We start from the raw sequence: 16,335 nt of genomic DNA, 5'->3' as shown, positions 1-16,335 counted from the left end.
GTTTATATTTTGTTTTTAAATATAACAAATACAAGTTTGTGGTACAAAAGTGAAAGAGTATAGAAAGATATGAGGTTGAAAGAGAGCTCTCTTCCTACTTCCAAACACCAGAACTGTTCCCACAAGTATTTGCTCTTAACAGTTTCTTGTGAGAAAGTCCACTCATACTTTTAAGAAAGATCCCAAATTTCCCTCTGGAAACTATACAACAGTATAGTCCATTTTCTTTCTTTCTTTCTTTCTTTCTTTCTTTCTTTCTTTCTTTCTTTCTTTCTTTCTTTCTTTCTTCTCTCTTCTTGCTTTTTCTTCCCTTTTAGGGTAAAAGCCTCACTTTTTTTTTTCTCTTGGAGAGTCAGGGTGATATTACGAACAAGATGGACGACTTTAAGGGTAGCTAGATTTCCCCACAGCACAACCAGCCTCATTAAAAACCACACTGTGAAAAGCTGAGGTGAGGAAAGCCAGTTGACTCTGGTTTAGCTATGACTAAAAGGTGTTACAGAAAAGGGGAAAGGAAAGAAGGCTGGTGTGGGATGGATCAGAGTTTCCTAACTTTAAGTCAGCCCAGGAGCCTCAAAATATGCTCCCTTAATTTCAGATTCTCCCAGAATTGCAAAGATTCATGGAGGTAGGTCCAGATGAAGACAGGTTGGGAAGACAGGTTGGGGAGGGGAGAGGAGCCAGCAACAGTATCACAAGTTGCACGGGTGTTTTAGAAGAAACTGGTGTTTTCCATTGAGATACTAATGATCACATCTTTATTGGGTATTAGGCAATGTGCTGGGTGCCTTTCCACAGCTCAGGTCACAGTAACCCTGAGAGGCAGCTGTCAACAATCTCATTACACCTTAAGAACTAAAAGAACTAAGCCCAAAGAACTAAGCCAAGTTTGCCCTATGTTACTTGTCACCACAGAGATTTCAAACCGTGGCGTTTGTGAGTTCTGAATCTCTGCTCTTCTCCCCTGCAGAGACAAAGGTACCCTTTGTCATAAAAGACAGAAAGCTGAGCTGGGAAACTGGGAGCAAATTCAGGGGCTACCTTGAGCATGTGTTGCAGAGAGGATGAAACTAAAACTCAGGAAGACCCCTCAAGTCAAGTTTAGAACTGGCATTCTGCTGTGGGGGGGGGGGGGGGCACAGGGGAATAACCCTCAAATCAGTGACTTAAGTTTCATTTCACATGACATCAATTTTAATTTCAATGGTGTCATTGCGCCATTTCGCATTTGTACAATATACTACACTCTGGAAGAGGCATTGAGCAAAATATTTGAAATGCCTTGTTCAAATCATCACCAGTAAGACTTTCTAATCATAAAGAAACTCTGATAAAGGCAGTATGTGGCTACTTTTACAGTGTGATCCGGGAAAGTCTTAGATGTCTCACTCCCCCCTTTGAAAAATATTCTCTCCCCTAATGCCCAAAATTCAATTATCAAAGCTCCTTCCTGGCCTCAGTTTCTAATATCTGTCCTAATCCAAACTCCTCTGAAACAAGCCAACCTTTAATCTATCAGTGAGTTAAACCTTTGGAGAATGACCATTTGAGGAAGGTTTTGACAGGCGAGTTTGAAGAAAAGCAGAAAGCAAAAGCCCTGGAAGAGGAAATGCAACACGGTCAGGAGACCAGGAAACAGGCCCCTTTTCATTTTGCAAATAATTTGATTTTACAGATAATTTGCAAATTAAATGACTCCAAAATGTCAAAATCACCAGTATTGCCAGTTAAAAATTAATGTTGCCCTTCCCAAATGGTGGCTCCTGGTTACATATTTGCCCAAAAGAAAATCACTCCCAAAATGTGGACACAAGAGAACAAGGTCTTATTTTGGGGGGAAGCCAAGGAAAGGAAAGCGGGTAACTTAACTTGAGTGATTGGTTTGTTATGTGAATGAAGTTTATTTTGCTAGTAGGTTTATGTGGCTTTTTTATAAGTCCTCTAAGTTAGCCCAATGATTCAGGGACGATTATTATTCTCACTTTAAAAACAACAAGGCAATTGAGAAGTTGAGATACTTGCCTCAGATTGCACAGCTGGTCAGGCAGATGCAGGTCTACCGGACCTGAAAGTTCCAGTCGTCGCCCATTCTGCCTCTCCAAAGCAGAAAGCTGAAGTTCTGCTGTTTTTCAGATACCTTTCTTAGGTATCAGACACATCGCGTCTCACTGTCGTACCTGCTGGACTAGCCAAACAGCCAAGGAGCCACTGTCATAGGAGTGAAGTGGAGGGAATTATTCTGAGGAAGCAGAGAATGTGCTCTCCCTCTCAAATCCAGCATAAGCATTGCACAACCAAATAGGGCACAGACAAATGTCTGCTGGGTCACAGCTTGGCGCATCGATCGTGCAATTGATTGTTCCCTGTGGGGAGTTCGGAGAATGAAAATCTCCTGTGGGAAGTTGGGGGAAGAGCAAGAGCCATGAAACACATTAGTTAAGCACTCAGGCTCTGGGGTCCTAGGCTTGGGCTTGTATCCTGCCCTCCTGCTTAGTAAGAGATTTGGCCTCTCTGAACCTCAATTTCCTCACATGCAAGGTGGGGCAATGATACTTTGCAGGATCGTGGGATTAAATTGGCTCTGGCCCGTTGAGTGCCCGAGGTATAAGAAGTGCTCAAAAACGTTAATTGTCCTTTCTTTTGGTTTTGTTCCCTGCCTCTCTCTTTGAAACTCACAATCTAAAATTCTATTTTATACAATATATTAACATAAAAAGAAAGGGGATATAAAAGCTGCTGGCACAAGCTTGCCTTTGTGCAAATATGTGGGCACCAGCATCTTGTTGGATTCTGTTTGACACACGTCAGGTGTCCAGGGAGAAGCTTTGGAATATGAGGAAACTGTAGCTTTGAACATGGCCGAGAAAAAAGACCAAGCCAAGTGAGGTCCTGCGACTTTCACCCCAAGTGATATAGATGGAATGACAAGAATGAGGGCAGGTTTTACTTGGTGTCTTTCTTTCCCTGATGGCTCTTATGTGGTTTCCTTGGAAGGGTTACCCTGGAATTTTTTCAGAAATAGCACAGTTGTTTGGGATGATTACAGGCAATCACCATTTCTCAGAGATGAAACTGTGTTTAGCTCACAGACCAGCTACTCCCCAGGACCCATCTGGGGGGGGATGCACAGCGGGTCTCTTGTTTTTCACATATCTGATCTTGAGAGATTTGAGGACAACTGACCTCAGGGCAGCCATTTAGGATGAAGAGTGAGTTTTGATGGTGAAATGTGAAATCCATTCCTACTGAAGAACAAACCTGACGGTAAGCTTACCTGACAGGCTGTTAAAACACAATGCCTCTTAAAATCCTTGTTTAAAGTCAATGAATATTAAGAGGTCAAAGGATATAATGTAAGGTTAGAGGAGAACACTTTCTTGGGTATCTTGAAGCTGTACTGTCCGATAATGGGGCCAGAGCCATGTGTGGCCACTGAGCACTTGAAATGTGGCGAGTCCAAATTGAGATGTGTTGTATAATACACGATTTCAAGGACTTAGCAAAAAAGTAATGTAGCTCATTAATTTTTTTTATGTTGATTACACATTGAACGGATATTTTAGATATAATGAGGCAAACAAAATATGTTCTTAAAATTAATTTCATTGTTTCTTTTTTTTTGCTTTCTTTTAATGTGCTACTAGAAAACTTTAAGTTACGTGTATGGTTCACATTCTGCTATTATTAGGCAACACTGCTTTAGAACTCGCACACAGAACTTTTATCCCTACTCACAACTCTGGTTAATACTTACCTCCACTTTATACCCTGGTTATGATGATCCCAGGCTAGTAACAGCCATTACATATCCAAAACTTTGCTACCCTGGGACTTTTGCTCTTGCTGTGAACTTTACATAGGGTACCTACCACCACCCTCCCCACCAGACTTCATGTCTGGATCGTTTTTCAACTGTTTGATCTTTTCTCAAATGTCCTCTCTCCAGACAGGCCTCCCCTGTCCACAAGTTGGTCACCTCAACCTATTCCATTCTCTTTATAGCACTTGTTTCATTGCCTGCCTTCTCAACAAGACTGGAAGCTCCTTTACATAGTCTACCAAGTTCATCTATTTCCTGCTCTCAGAACAGCACCTAGTTTGTAGCTGGCTCCCCAGTAAATATTTCCTGAGTAGATAAATGCATTAGCCTTATACCTGACTGAGATTGTTTAAATTGTGTTTCAAAGTGGTGCCCTTTGTTCATATCATTCTGACTGAGCATCTGTTGTAGGCTTGTCGCTATGCCTTAAAGATTCGGTGATAGATGTCCTGGTTTCTCTCTCAGGGAGCACAGGATTTAGTGGGTTCCAAGGACAAACACGTCTGCAAACAGAGTTGTCATATTACTGCCATGAGCTTTTTGTTGCATTTCATTATATATACTACTAAGGAAACAATGCAATAAAGGTCAAAAAACAAGATAACCTCAAAACTCAGCCTCCCTGTTTACCCATAGCAACAGAAGGTTGTTGAAAAGGTAACTCCCTTGTGCTCTTCTGTTTTTGAAAAACAGATTAACCATCGCCAACAACTATGATTATGGGCAGGACCAAGGCATTTATTTGTAGCTGTGGAAGACTCTAAATGAGAAGATATTTTGAGCCCAAAGGACACATGTTTTCAGAGGTTTTTAAGGGAAAACTGACCTTTTAATACATCCTTAGGTTACAAAAGCAAGCTGTAGACCACTATGTGAATCAGATGCTTGTTTTTGTTTGTATATATCCTATAAATGTGTGTGGGAAAGACAAATGCATTCCAAATGGTTAAACTTGGGTACCTCAAGGTTGTGGAGAAGAGTGGAATAATATGAGACTATAAATACTTTCTTAACATACTTCCATACTATTTTACACAGATAAGTTTTATACTTGAAGAATTAAGTATTTTTTAGAAAGAAAATTTAAAAAGAAGCACCACAAAGCCTCCTTGTAATTGACAGAGGATACTTTTCACCTCTTGACTTTTTTTTTAATCTCACTTCTGTGCCTTAGCTGCTAAAGCAAAGGCCAGCAAACGGGCTGGGTATCAAAAATTAGGAAGTACAGACTGAGCTCTCTTCTGGAGAATTTTACGATGTCATGACTCTCTTACCATAGTTAGGATTTCCTTAACCTCTTTAGTTGGGAGAGTACCCTTTATCGAGGGCATCTATTATAAGCCAAACAATTTGTTTACATACACCCATTTTATTCCCCAAATAATCTTTACAAGGTAGGCATTACTATCCTCACTTAGTGGATGTAAAAATTGAAGTACAGGAAGGTGAGATGTGTTGTCCAAGGTCACATTGCTAGTTAGAGGCTGAGCCAACTTTGCAGAGAAGGACTATAAAAACAACTAGAAAACAAGTAACAAGATGGCAATAAGTACATACCTATCAATAATAACTTAAATATAAATTGTCTAAATGCTCCAATCAAGACATAGGGGGACAGAATGGATAAAAAAATAAAACTCATCTGTATGCTGCCTACAACACTCACTTCAAAACCAAAGACACATAAAGACTGAAGGTGAAGGAATGAAAAAAGATATTCTATGCAAATGGACATGCACATACACAAAATTCTGGGGTAGCAATACTTACATTAGTCAAAATAAGACTTTAAAACAAAAATGGTAACAGGAGACAAAGCAGGACATTACACAATGATAAAGGAACCAACAATGAGCGAATATAACAATTGTAAATATCTACGTATTCAACATTGGAGCACCTAAATACATAAAGCAGTTGTTAATAGACATAAAAAGAGAAATTGACAGTAATACAATAATAGTTGGGGACCTTAGCATCCGACTTATATCAATGGATAGATCATCCAGACAGAAAATAAAGAAGAAAACAGAACTTAACTTTGAATCTAGCCCTTTCCAACTTTTGCCCAATTCACCACCATTTTTTACCTTTTTCTAAAAGATAAGGTATAACAAAGTATTTTGCAACAGTTCCATATCTGAATTAAATTCTATTCTCAATGGAAGCCTAATTCCAGGCACTTGAGAAAAGCTTCTGCTCCACAAAAACTTTTCCCTAACTAGCCTTCCTTGGAGCCTGATAGTTCACAATAGAATCTGTCCCATTGGGTAACATCCCCTGGAATCCACTTTCCAAGTACAAGGACCCTTAGAATTGAGTAACATGTTTATAGCATCATTATAAGTCATGACTGTCGCATGACCATAATGTAAATTAATTACCAAGGAAAGAAATCTAGCAAACTTCCAAGGAAATGAGACATGGGACCAGATGATGGGGCTATGAAGAAGAGGTAGTTATAGAGCAGAGTCAGAAATGTCCTACAGAAGTGTCATTGTGGGATTGTGAATAAATAAAAGGGACCTGGAGAATCCATACGTAGAAAAGAAAGGTGCCACTGAAAGTATACATCACCATGCAGGACATGCCTGAATTCAACTACTGTGCTAATAAGGCACAAAACAGAGAAAACAGGCACATGTATAGTTGGTTTCCTATACTGCACTACCCACCCCAGCTACAAGTTCTACAAATGCCGCTGTTTGTCACAAGGTCACTGAGATATAAGGTGCCTTTGCTCAATGAGTTAAAATCAGTGACCCCATTAGAGACAATTAACAGGGCAGTTTCTCCCAGGAGTTGGCTCAGAGTGTCTCTCTTAGGCACTAAGGGCCAAGAAGTAACTTCTGGATACATGGGGGATTAGTTTACAAAGCTAACGGATCTTATCTATAGAGTAGTGGATTTCTACAACCAACCTGGACAAAAATATGGTCTTCTCTCTTCTTTAAATGGAATGTGCTTTTTTTCCCCACAGAAAAAGCGCACATTGAAGGGCTCCATTGAACTCTCCCGAATCAAATGTGTTGAGATTGTGAAAAGTGACATTAGTATCCCATGCCACTATAAATATCCATTTCAGGTAAGTCCACTATGCCTGAGATTGCTAGCTTCCTATTCCTCGCATGATTGTTGAAAGTCTCAGTCATTGTAATAGAAGGTAGACCAGGGATGACTCTGATCTATAGTTAGGTCTTAAACTAAGCCAGAAGAAAGCTACTGTGTTCCTTCAATTATTGCTTCACTCATCCCTCAAATCACAAAATTTTGAAAAGGTGTAATTCCTCATTTCTCTTTCTCTCATGTCTTCCCTGCCTCAACAGAAGTCCCAATTCTCTGCCCCTAGAGCAAAGAAAAAAACTGTCAAAGGCCCCAAGCCTAATACTCTTAAGTGCCATTTACTTATGATTTGGGTCAACAGATTGCAGTACTCGAGTATAATTGTTTGGAGGTTCTGGGACAAAAAGACTCAGATTTTACAATCTGAGAACTGTATGGAGTTGTATTGTCCAATACAGTAGCCACTAGCTACAGGTGTATGTTTAATATTTATATGTAAATTAAATTAACCAATATTGAAAATTCAGTTCCTGAGTCACACTAAGCCCACTGAACGGATGAACATTTCACATGTTCAATAGCTATGTGCTGGATAGCACAGATTATAGAATGTTTTCATCATTGCAAGAAGTTCTACTGGACAGAGTTGGTAAAGGTTATCTCTGGTCTTTAGGTCATGACATTGTCCAAATTTTGGCATCACTCTTGGCATCTGTGACTCTGAAGGAGTGGATATCTCTTTGTACATTCTAGGGTACGGTTCCTCTTTGCCAATTTGAGGGGTAAATATCGCATTTTTAACGTGAAACAGAAAAGGATTCTTTTCCTACTAGAAAGTTGACCTCTGTGAATTGAAATATTTAGTAATTGAAGTGAATAACATGTATTTTCCCGTCATTAAAATTCCAATTAAAAATGAATTCATGAGAAAAAGCTGGTGAATTTCAAAGAAGATCTATAGTTTAGTTAATCATTTTGGACCAATGTCAACTTCCTGGTTTGGGAACTGTGCTATGGTTCTATAATCATTAGGGAGAGGTGGGTGAAAAGAACACAGGGATCCTGTACTATTTTTGGAACTTCTTGGGTGTCTTATATTATTTCAAAATAAGAAGCTTTTAAAGTCTCAATTGTAATTTTTTTCGTCTAGTATCTTACTCTTTCATATGACAGAAAGATTCTGTTAATCACTTAAAAATTAATATGAGAGGGGCTCCCGGATGGCTGAGTCGGTTAAGCGTCTGACATCGGCTCAGATCATGATCTCACAGTTTGTGGTTTCCAGTCCTGTGTTGGGCTCTGAGCTGACAACTTGGAGCCTGGAGACTGCTTCAGACTCTGTGTCTCCTTCTCGTTCTCTGTCTCTGCCTGTCCCCTTCTTGTGTTCTCTCTCTTTCTCAAAAATAAATAAATAAACATTTTTTAAAAAAAATTAGTATGAGAAATAAATGTGCTGTCACATGGAGAGTTTTTTCTCCAGCTATTTTAATTTTTTTTTTTAATTTTTTTTCAACGTTTATTTATTTTTGGGACAGAGAGAGACAGAGCATGAACGGGGGAGGGGCAGAGAGAGAGGGAGACACAGAATCGGAAACAGGCTCCAGGCTCTGAGCCATCAGCCCAGAGCCTGACGCGGGGCTCGAACTCCCGGACCGCGAGATCGTGACCTGGCTGAAGTTGGACGCTTAACCGACTGCGCCACCCAGGCGTCCCTCCAGCTATTTTAATTTAGCAATTGCTTACCGGCAACATGGAATCTCAGACAAGTAGTCTGAACTGTGGAGTTTCACCCTGTGTGAATTCAAATATTTGGATAAAAAGGACACCAGTCCCCTAATTGCCCAGATGTTTGCCTTTATGATGACAAACACCTGAGGGCCCACTCTTGACCCAGTAAGCTAGATGGGCCTGCTATCAATCATCCTGCTCTCTGGGCGCACTGCTCATCTTGGACTCTGTGTACCTCCAGGTTGTGCATGACAATTACCTCCTGTATGTGTTTGCTCCAGACCGTGAGAGCCGGCAGCGCTGGGTTCTGGCCCTTAAAGAAGGTAATAACTCCCCTATGCAAATCGGTCCCTGAGATCCCTTGATCCTCTGGCAGGCTTGGACTCCGTAGTAAGATCAAGGACAGCTGACGGTCAAATATTTCTCACTTTTGGTGTTGGTGTTGGATCCCAACTTTTCACCCTGGGCCCAAGAGGCAACAATCAGTACCATGTAGGGTCAAACAAATCCAGTCTACCACCTGTTTTTATAAAGCTCCAAGCTAAGGATGGTTTTTGTATTTTTAAATGGTCATATTTTAAAAGATTATAGAAGTACCTCCATAATATATTGATTTTGCCTGCTGCTGAACAAAACCTAAAATATTGACCATCTGGCCCTTTAAGAAAAACTTTGCCAACTCCTGGTCTAGTGGGAATAATAAGAGGATGGGCCCTTGAGTTAGATGACCTGAGTTTGAATCCTGGCTCTGCCACTTACTAGCCATGTGTGCGTAGGCAACTGCCTCAGCTGCTCTGTGCTTCAGTTTCCCCATCTATAAAAAAGGAAAGGAGGAGGGAATGATAATAATAGTACCTGCCTCCAGAACTGCTGTGAGTAAAGCCCTCGGAACTAGCCTGGCCCATCGTTGGCACCCCGTAAATGTTAGGTAACTTTAAAAGCTTTCAGATCATCAGGAACGGTATTTCTTAAGGCTCACCTTGTTGACAGCATAATTAGAACCAGCACAGCGTTTGGGTATACATGACATGTGCAGCCAGTCTGCTAAGGTGAAAATCCCAGCTCTGCCAATTATTAGTATGTGACCTTGGGCAAGTTCCCTGACCTTCCAGTGTCTTCATTTCTACATCTACAAATTCTGACTTGTAATAATCAGACACAGGGTTATTGTGAGAAATAAATGAGTTAAGACACGGCAGACACTTAGAATGAAACGCAAAGAAAGTCCTGTTACTTAGCCTGAAGCCCTGGGTTTGCAGGAGAAGTGGGTTCAGATATTAATCTGTCTCTAAGTAGCTATTAGGACTAAGAATAAGCAAGCCATTTGGAATCTTGAGAGCCGTGATGCCTCTATCTGAAAATGAGAATAAAAATACAATTCTTATCTTCTTCCAAGGTTGTTGTCTCAAATAGGATATGAACAGACAAGCGCTGGGTAAGCTGGAGAATATTCTCAAATCATGAGGCTCAGAATAAACACTGAGTAAAAAGTTATCAAAAGAACCCCAACTATGTTCATTGGCCATTCTCCCTCTGCGTAGGGGTTTACTCACAGGATATTAAAGCTGGAAGGAGCATTTGAGATGGTCTATCGAGTTCTCCACTTTTTATATTTCTTTTTTCTTTCAGCAGGAGAACCTCTTTTTTTTTTTTAATCTTGCCAAAATCTAATTTTAAAGCCACAAATCTAGAAGAGATAAAAGCAAAATTCCTGTGGTTGAAGGGGGGAGAGATGAAGGGGCAGGAATCCCTCCTGCTCAGTCTTCACATTGCCCCTTGGGCACTTCTGTGGGGCCCACTGATCCAGTCTAAGAATCTCATTGCACCGTGGGGAAAATGAGGCTCAGATGAGGGTGTTGCCCAATCTAGGGACACACAATTAACCCAAGGTCAGACAAGAACCCAGACCTGATGATGACCACATCCAACACATACTCTTCCATAAATGTACATGCTTGGGCAAAAGGCTATTTTTCTGACTATTCCAGGTACTATTCACTCAGGCTCACACAGCAGGGTCCAATCTCAAGGAGTTGAGAAGTTGGTTGTCCTTGATAGAATAACCTGAAATAACTCTTCTGCTGGTGCCAATCTCTTTCAGAAACAAGGAACAATAACAGTTTGGTACCCATGTATCATCCTAACTTCTGGATGGATGGGAGGTGGAGGTGCTGTGCTCAGCTGGAGAAGCTCGCAGTGGGCTGTGCCCAGTACGATCCAACCAAGAATGGTAAGAGACTGGGAATTCCCTTTCTTCTTGTAAAATGACCGACCTCTCTAGCAGGAGGAAGTAAAAGCTCTCAGCTTCCCATCATCATGGGTGTCGAGGATTGAATACAAAATTCTGCATCTTCAGAACTGTTGGAGGGAAATCATCCGCCTCTAACACTAGTCTGTTGATCTGTTTCCACTTCAAACCTTATGTCTTTATAGCTCCTTGCTACTAAAAGTGTGGTCCTTGGACCAGTAGTGTCAACATCATCTGGAAGCTAGTTAGAAATGTAAATTCTCTGGCCCCATCCCAGGTGCCAGATCAAAATTTGTGTTTTAACAAGATACCCTGGAGATTTGTGTGCAAAGTAAGCTTGGGAAGCACTACTATATAACCCGCAAGTTAGAAAATGTGAATGGCGTGGTCTACTTAAATCTCAAGTTGTAGAGAAAGCCTCAAATGTATAGAATATTATTTATTTGTTACAGTAGCACCACGTCACAGACATGTTTAATTATACCAGCTCAACTTTATACACTTGGAGGGGAAGAAAGTAAAATCAAAAGCTGTCTATTGTACTCTGTGGCTTTTCACTGCGTCCCCTTCAAATTTGCCGTTTATCTCCATAACCTCAGAGAAAAGGAGGCCATGGCCTAAATACAAAATGAAAACAAAAGACATTGTTTCTGGTCCTTGGAGGTCCAAGGCTCTGGAACTCACGATTGGTGTGTAACTCGGTTTTCTCTTCTGTGATGGCTCTGGGACCTGACCTTTCAATGAAGTGCAACTTCACTTGCATGCACTTTTACACATGATGTGCTCGCATTCCTCACAGTCATCTGGGGTAGATGTGTGAGGTCACAGAAACAGAACGCCTTGAGCAGTTTGGAATGCTCAAGGTCACACAGGGAGAAGTGCTCTGTAAAGGCATTGTTGAATAGGAATGATGGATGGTGTGAATTGTTTTGCGTCCATTCTCCCCTCTTCTCAACCTCTCTTACCCTAGCCACCTTTTCTCATCTGTCAGTTTCTTTTTTGCACTAAAACCTACTACCTCGGATTGACAACCCAAGGCGGATGTGCTAAATGTAACCCATGGCTGGGTTTTCCGTGGCTTCCTGAGTCACAGCCCCTCTTAGTACCACTTTAAAAACCCCCACCTCTCACCCTCCACCTTGGGAGAGAAAGTTTAAAGTTACCAATCCCATGGCCCCAAGGAACAATATATACCTAGTTTTAGAAGTCAGTGATCTTCGGCATTACCCTATGGTCTGTACTCATAAAGAGTATTTCATAAAAAAGAAACAGAAGGGTTTATATGGGTGGAACCCATCACAATAACAAGATGGCATGGGCTTTCCCCAGTGAGTGAAAGCCATTTCCAGAGCCAGAGATCTGGTCTCCAGATTCCTGCCAGCACTTGGCTGCGGGCTGTTGGATCACTCACTCGGCCCCCAAGGGCCCTAATGTCCTCATCTCTCAAATGTTAGGGGAAGCTTTAGGGCTCCTAAGATGAAATAATCTCTAAGTCCCTTGTCAATTCTGAAATTCTTTGAATCTTTGTTTCCATTTTTCCATCTTCACCGTGCATTTTGCAGCTGTCCCTCTTCAGGGTGCACAGCACTCCCCTCCACTGAGTGGTAGACATATGATTGAGGTGTGAGGAACATCTGAATGATGCACCTAGATGACAGTTGGAGAGAGCTGGTCATGCTGAACTCCTCCCACATGAACTCAGGCCTAACTGCCATACAGTCACTCTGCTAGTGGTCCTGCATTTGTGTTTCAACAATGGGGTCGTGGAAAGCTCTTAGCACATTTGCTGGCACTTTCTTATCTCTCAATAAATGGCAATTGCACCTACTAGTCTTTTTTATTTGTGGACAGAAGAATATGAAGCTGAAATATAGCAGCATGTATGTGTATGTCTGGAAAACAGCAGAGGTGGTTGGGTAAAAAATGGACCCTGCTATACCCCATTCATTTCTGCAACCAGAACTGGCCCTGATGTCACTACATACCAACTTCACACAGAGGAAGAGGAAAGAAGGGGAGAGCAAGGCTGGAGGAAGAGATACCCTTGCAGAATGTTCAGGGCTGGAAGGAGACCAAGGCCACACAGCTCCTTCCCAGTGGAGCTAGGGTTACAACATCAGTCTCTTGGTGCCCTGAGTTGAGTGTTGAATAGGAACCATGCTTCCCGTTATGCTTGTTTTCTTCTTCTCAGTTAGTCACAAAGCCAAGTCAGTACCCCACCCTGCCTGTGCTTAAAGTGTTAGCACAGGGGGTGGGGTCCCATGTCACTGTGTGGGTCTCCTCTACTCGCAATCCTGACAGTTACTGTCCAACTCAGGCAGGGATCAACTTCATGCAATGAGTCAATCTCATGCAGAGATGAGGATCTCACCACCTACTTATGGAGCCTATTCCTGTCTTATCTCTAATTATTAAATAATCCTTGAACTGAGCACAAGCCTATGTGCTGCCTCCCATGCCACACATACTCCCAGATATTCGACCTTGGTCTATTGATTCTAAGCCTGACCTTTTCAGTGCCTCAAAGGAAAAATACTGAAGGACAGAGAGGAAGAGATGAAAGGAAGGCGAGAAGAAAAGAGAGATAAAGAAGATAGGACAAAGGAGAAAAGAAGGCATAGAGGAGAGGTAAAGCGACGGAGACATGGAGACACAAACAGAGAGAGAGAGAGAGAGGTGCTGAGTGTGTGTTGTTTGGAGAAGGCAGCAAGAACACATGCTCAGAAGTGTTAATGTAACTAAAAGTAGATTCCAGCCCTCCCAAAAAATAACTCAATGACCCCTTACCTCACCCACCCTCTCCCCAAGCCCACGGCTGCCTCAAGAAGCCAGTGACTCACTGTTACCCTGAGTCACCAATTCCCACTCCGGGGTTGAGCAGGTGGTAGGTGACTTTGTGGAGGTCTCCTGGCCCACAGAGAAAGACACAAGCCTAATGCCTCTGTAGCAACCTTTGGATTAGGCTTTTTCTGGGAATACTAAATATGAACTTCTAGAAGTTTCTGGAATGTTCTAGAAAATGCAATGGGGAACCAAGAGGCCAAAAGAGATTAAAAAAAAAAAAACTGGCTCTATAAGGCTGGTTTTCATTTCTCTGTGTCTTATCATCTCCTTCTTTCTTGGCTCTTCTGTTGTTCTCCTAAGGGCTGCTTTTCTCTGAAAAGCCCCCTGAATTTTCACCTCCGGTTGGGCACATTCGGTTTCATACTCATTTTCTTTTTCTGTTTTTCTCATTTCAGCTTCAAAGAAGCCTCTTCCTCCTACTCCTGAAGACAACAGGGTGAGTGAGGATTCAAGCTCTGGGCATGATGGGCACCCAGTGCTGCAAGTGCCTGAATGCCATGTCCCCTTTGCATTTTCCCCCACCCCCAGATTTCTCATATCCTGGGCAAATACAGCAGGTTGTAGTAATTCAGCCGAAATGAACACCCTGGGTTTCTTGGACCTGTCTCATGGGTCAGTTTATGCAAAAGGACCACTCAGTTACTAAATCCTGAGTTCACTTTATTCACTCAACAAAAATTTATTGTACCAAACTGTGCATCCCCCCACCTGACCACTGTGGGGTACAATAACAGCTATCTATGAAAAATGATGTGTTTCCTCCATACCTTAATTTTGATAATACTTTATATTTTTCTAAGTACTTCCATACTTTTACTATCTATTTCAAAGATATATATATCTATATCTATATCTTTATGTGTGTGTGTGAGTGTACTTATATATACAGAGAAGGCCTCCTTCCCTCACTCTCCATTCTAGCCACTTCAGAGGGTTATAGTTTCATTCTCATTTTAAACCTTGGGACATCAAGTCCCAAGGGAGGTTTTGAGGCTTTTCCAAGGCCATTCAGCAACTTAGTAGGTAAGTTACTAGGCAGCAGAGCTTCTGAGATGGTGGGCTTTAACTCACATGGTGGTTCTCAAAGTGTGGTCTCTGGACCAGCAGAATCAGCTTCACCTGGGAGCTTATTAGAAATGCACTGTAGATTCTCAGGCCCCACCCCACACCTACTATATTTATAACTCTGGGAGAGGGGCCCAGCCACCTGCAATTTAATAAACCTCCAGGTGATTCTGTGGCACACTGAAGTGGGAGAAACACTCCTCTAATCTACTGATTTACAAGACTTAGGTGATACCAAGCCCACTCTAGGGAAGCCAGCTCCGGTTTGCAGATGGTTTCGCCCATAATCCCACCTATAGGGTGGAGGTAGGATCTAGGCTCAGAGTACTATTGTCCATTCTTATTATAAGCAGGTTTCTTACCACATGAATGTCTAACGGGACATTCAAAAGTTTTACAGTATATGGGATACTGCAGAGATTTTTGCATTCTTGGCCCTCTGCCACTAAATGTTAGCAGCACTCCTAAACCTTTGTGACATTCAAATCGCCCCCAAAGCTGTCCAAGATGCCTCCTATAGAAATGTACCACCATGGTTTTTGAACCCTGCTCTGACCTTTCTTTTCATAGCGATTGATCAATCAGTTGGTCCTATAATGGTATGAATACCATGTCATATCCCTCCTTTATCTTCAGGTGCCCTTCAATTTAACTCCTTCCTCCATTAGCTCTTCAGGTGAAAGCCTCAGTCCCAATGATTCTTATCTTCAGTACTGCAATACACCACCTTGTGAGCTCCACAGATATTGAGACTTCAAATCCTAATCTGGGCTCAGCTGGGGTGACATACCACATCACCATGACAAGCTTTTCTTTCTAAATCTCCAGGATTTTTATACCATCAAAGGCTTCAATGTGAAAATAGAAACTTTGGCTTCCCAACGCCAAATCTCATCCTAGCCAGTAACCTCAATCTCTTCCGTATTTACTGTCTCCCAAGACTTGCCAACCTGTAGCAAGTGTGCCCATCCTGAACGTTCACAACTGTTTGCTTTATAGTCTCTTCCTCACATCTTCACTATGTCGTCTTTAAAAAGGTACTGAGAAGTAGAGAGTAGTCAAGAGAGCCCCTAAATGGAAGAAGGGAGCACATGTGCTATAGTAGAGAGAGCCTTAAGACTAATTCATGTGGTAAGCTTGGCCATATCCATTTCCTCATGTGGGCTTCAGTTTCTGCATTCTTAACAAAAGAATGGATTGAGTGATCTCTCAGAGGCATTTCAGCTCTGATAGTCTATGATCCTCTGGATCTGGACAAACCCACAAATCAAATCAGAAAGGCATGGACTGAATAACCTAGTGTTCACTGCATCACTTTCACCGAGAATATGATGCTTCCGGCAAAGAGTCTGCAACGTGCAACCAGCAGACTTGTGTGAAAAGCATGTGACTGCTTGGAATTCACTGTGGTCAGAATTCACCACACAGAATGAGAGGGCAATTAATTCCAGGTACTGAGTGTCTTTGTGTCACATTCAGCACCATAACCCTAACTCATAAAAGAAAGCCAACTAGAGAAGGCAGGTGGTTTCAGCGAATACCCAGTGGATTATAGGAATTCATGTGT

At 41.8% G+C, this 16,335-nt stretch overlaps 1 protein-coding gene across 1 annotated transcript in view; it reads left to right on the top strand.

Annotated features, from left to right (window-relative positions):
- The window catches only part of ITK (IL2 inducible T cell kinase), a 57,985-nt gene that overhangs the window by 12,751 nt on the left and 28,899 nt on the right, over positions 1–16,335 (top strand). Inside the window, exons 2-5 of the mRNA XM_043597362.1 lie at positions 6,801–6,905; positions 8,853–8,934; positions 10,713–10,841; positions 14,099–14,139. Of these exons, the coding sequence (XP_043453297.1) occupies positions 6,801–6,905; positions 8,853–8,934; positions 10,713–10,841; positions 14,099–14,139 (357 nt within the window). The remainder of the gene's footprint in view (positions 1–6,800; positions 6,906–8,852; positions 8,935–10,712; positions 10,842–14,098; positions 14,140–16,335) is intronic.

Source organism: Prionailurus bengalensis, chromosome A1, assembly GCF_016509475.1.
Source record: "Prionailurus bengalensis isolate Pbe53 chromosome A1, Fcat_Pben_1.1_paternal_pri, whole genome shotgun sequence".
Lineage (NCBI taxonomy): Eukaryota > Metazoa > Chordata > Mammalia > Carnivora > Felidae > Prionailurus > Prionailurus bengalensis.
The sequence above is the reverse complement of the archived record's forward strand: the minus strand, read 5'-3'. Positions and strand labels throughout refer to the sequence as shown.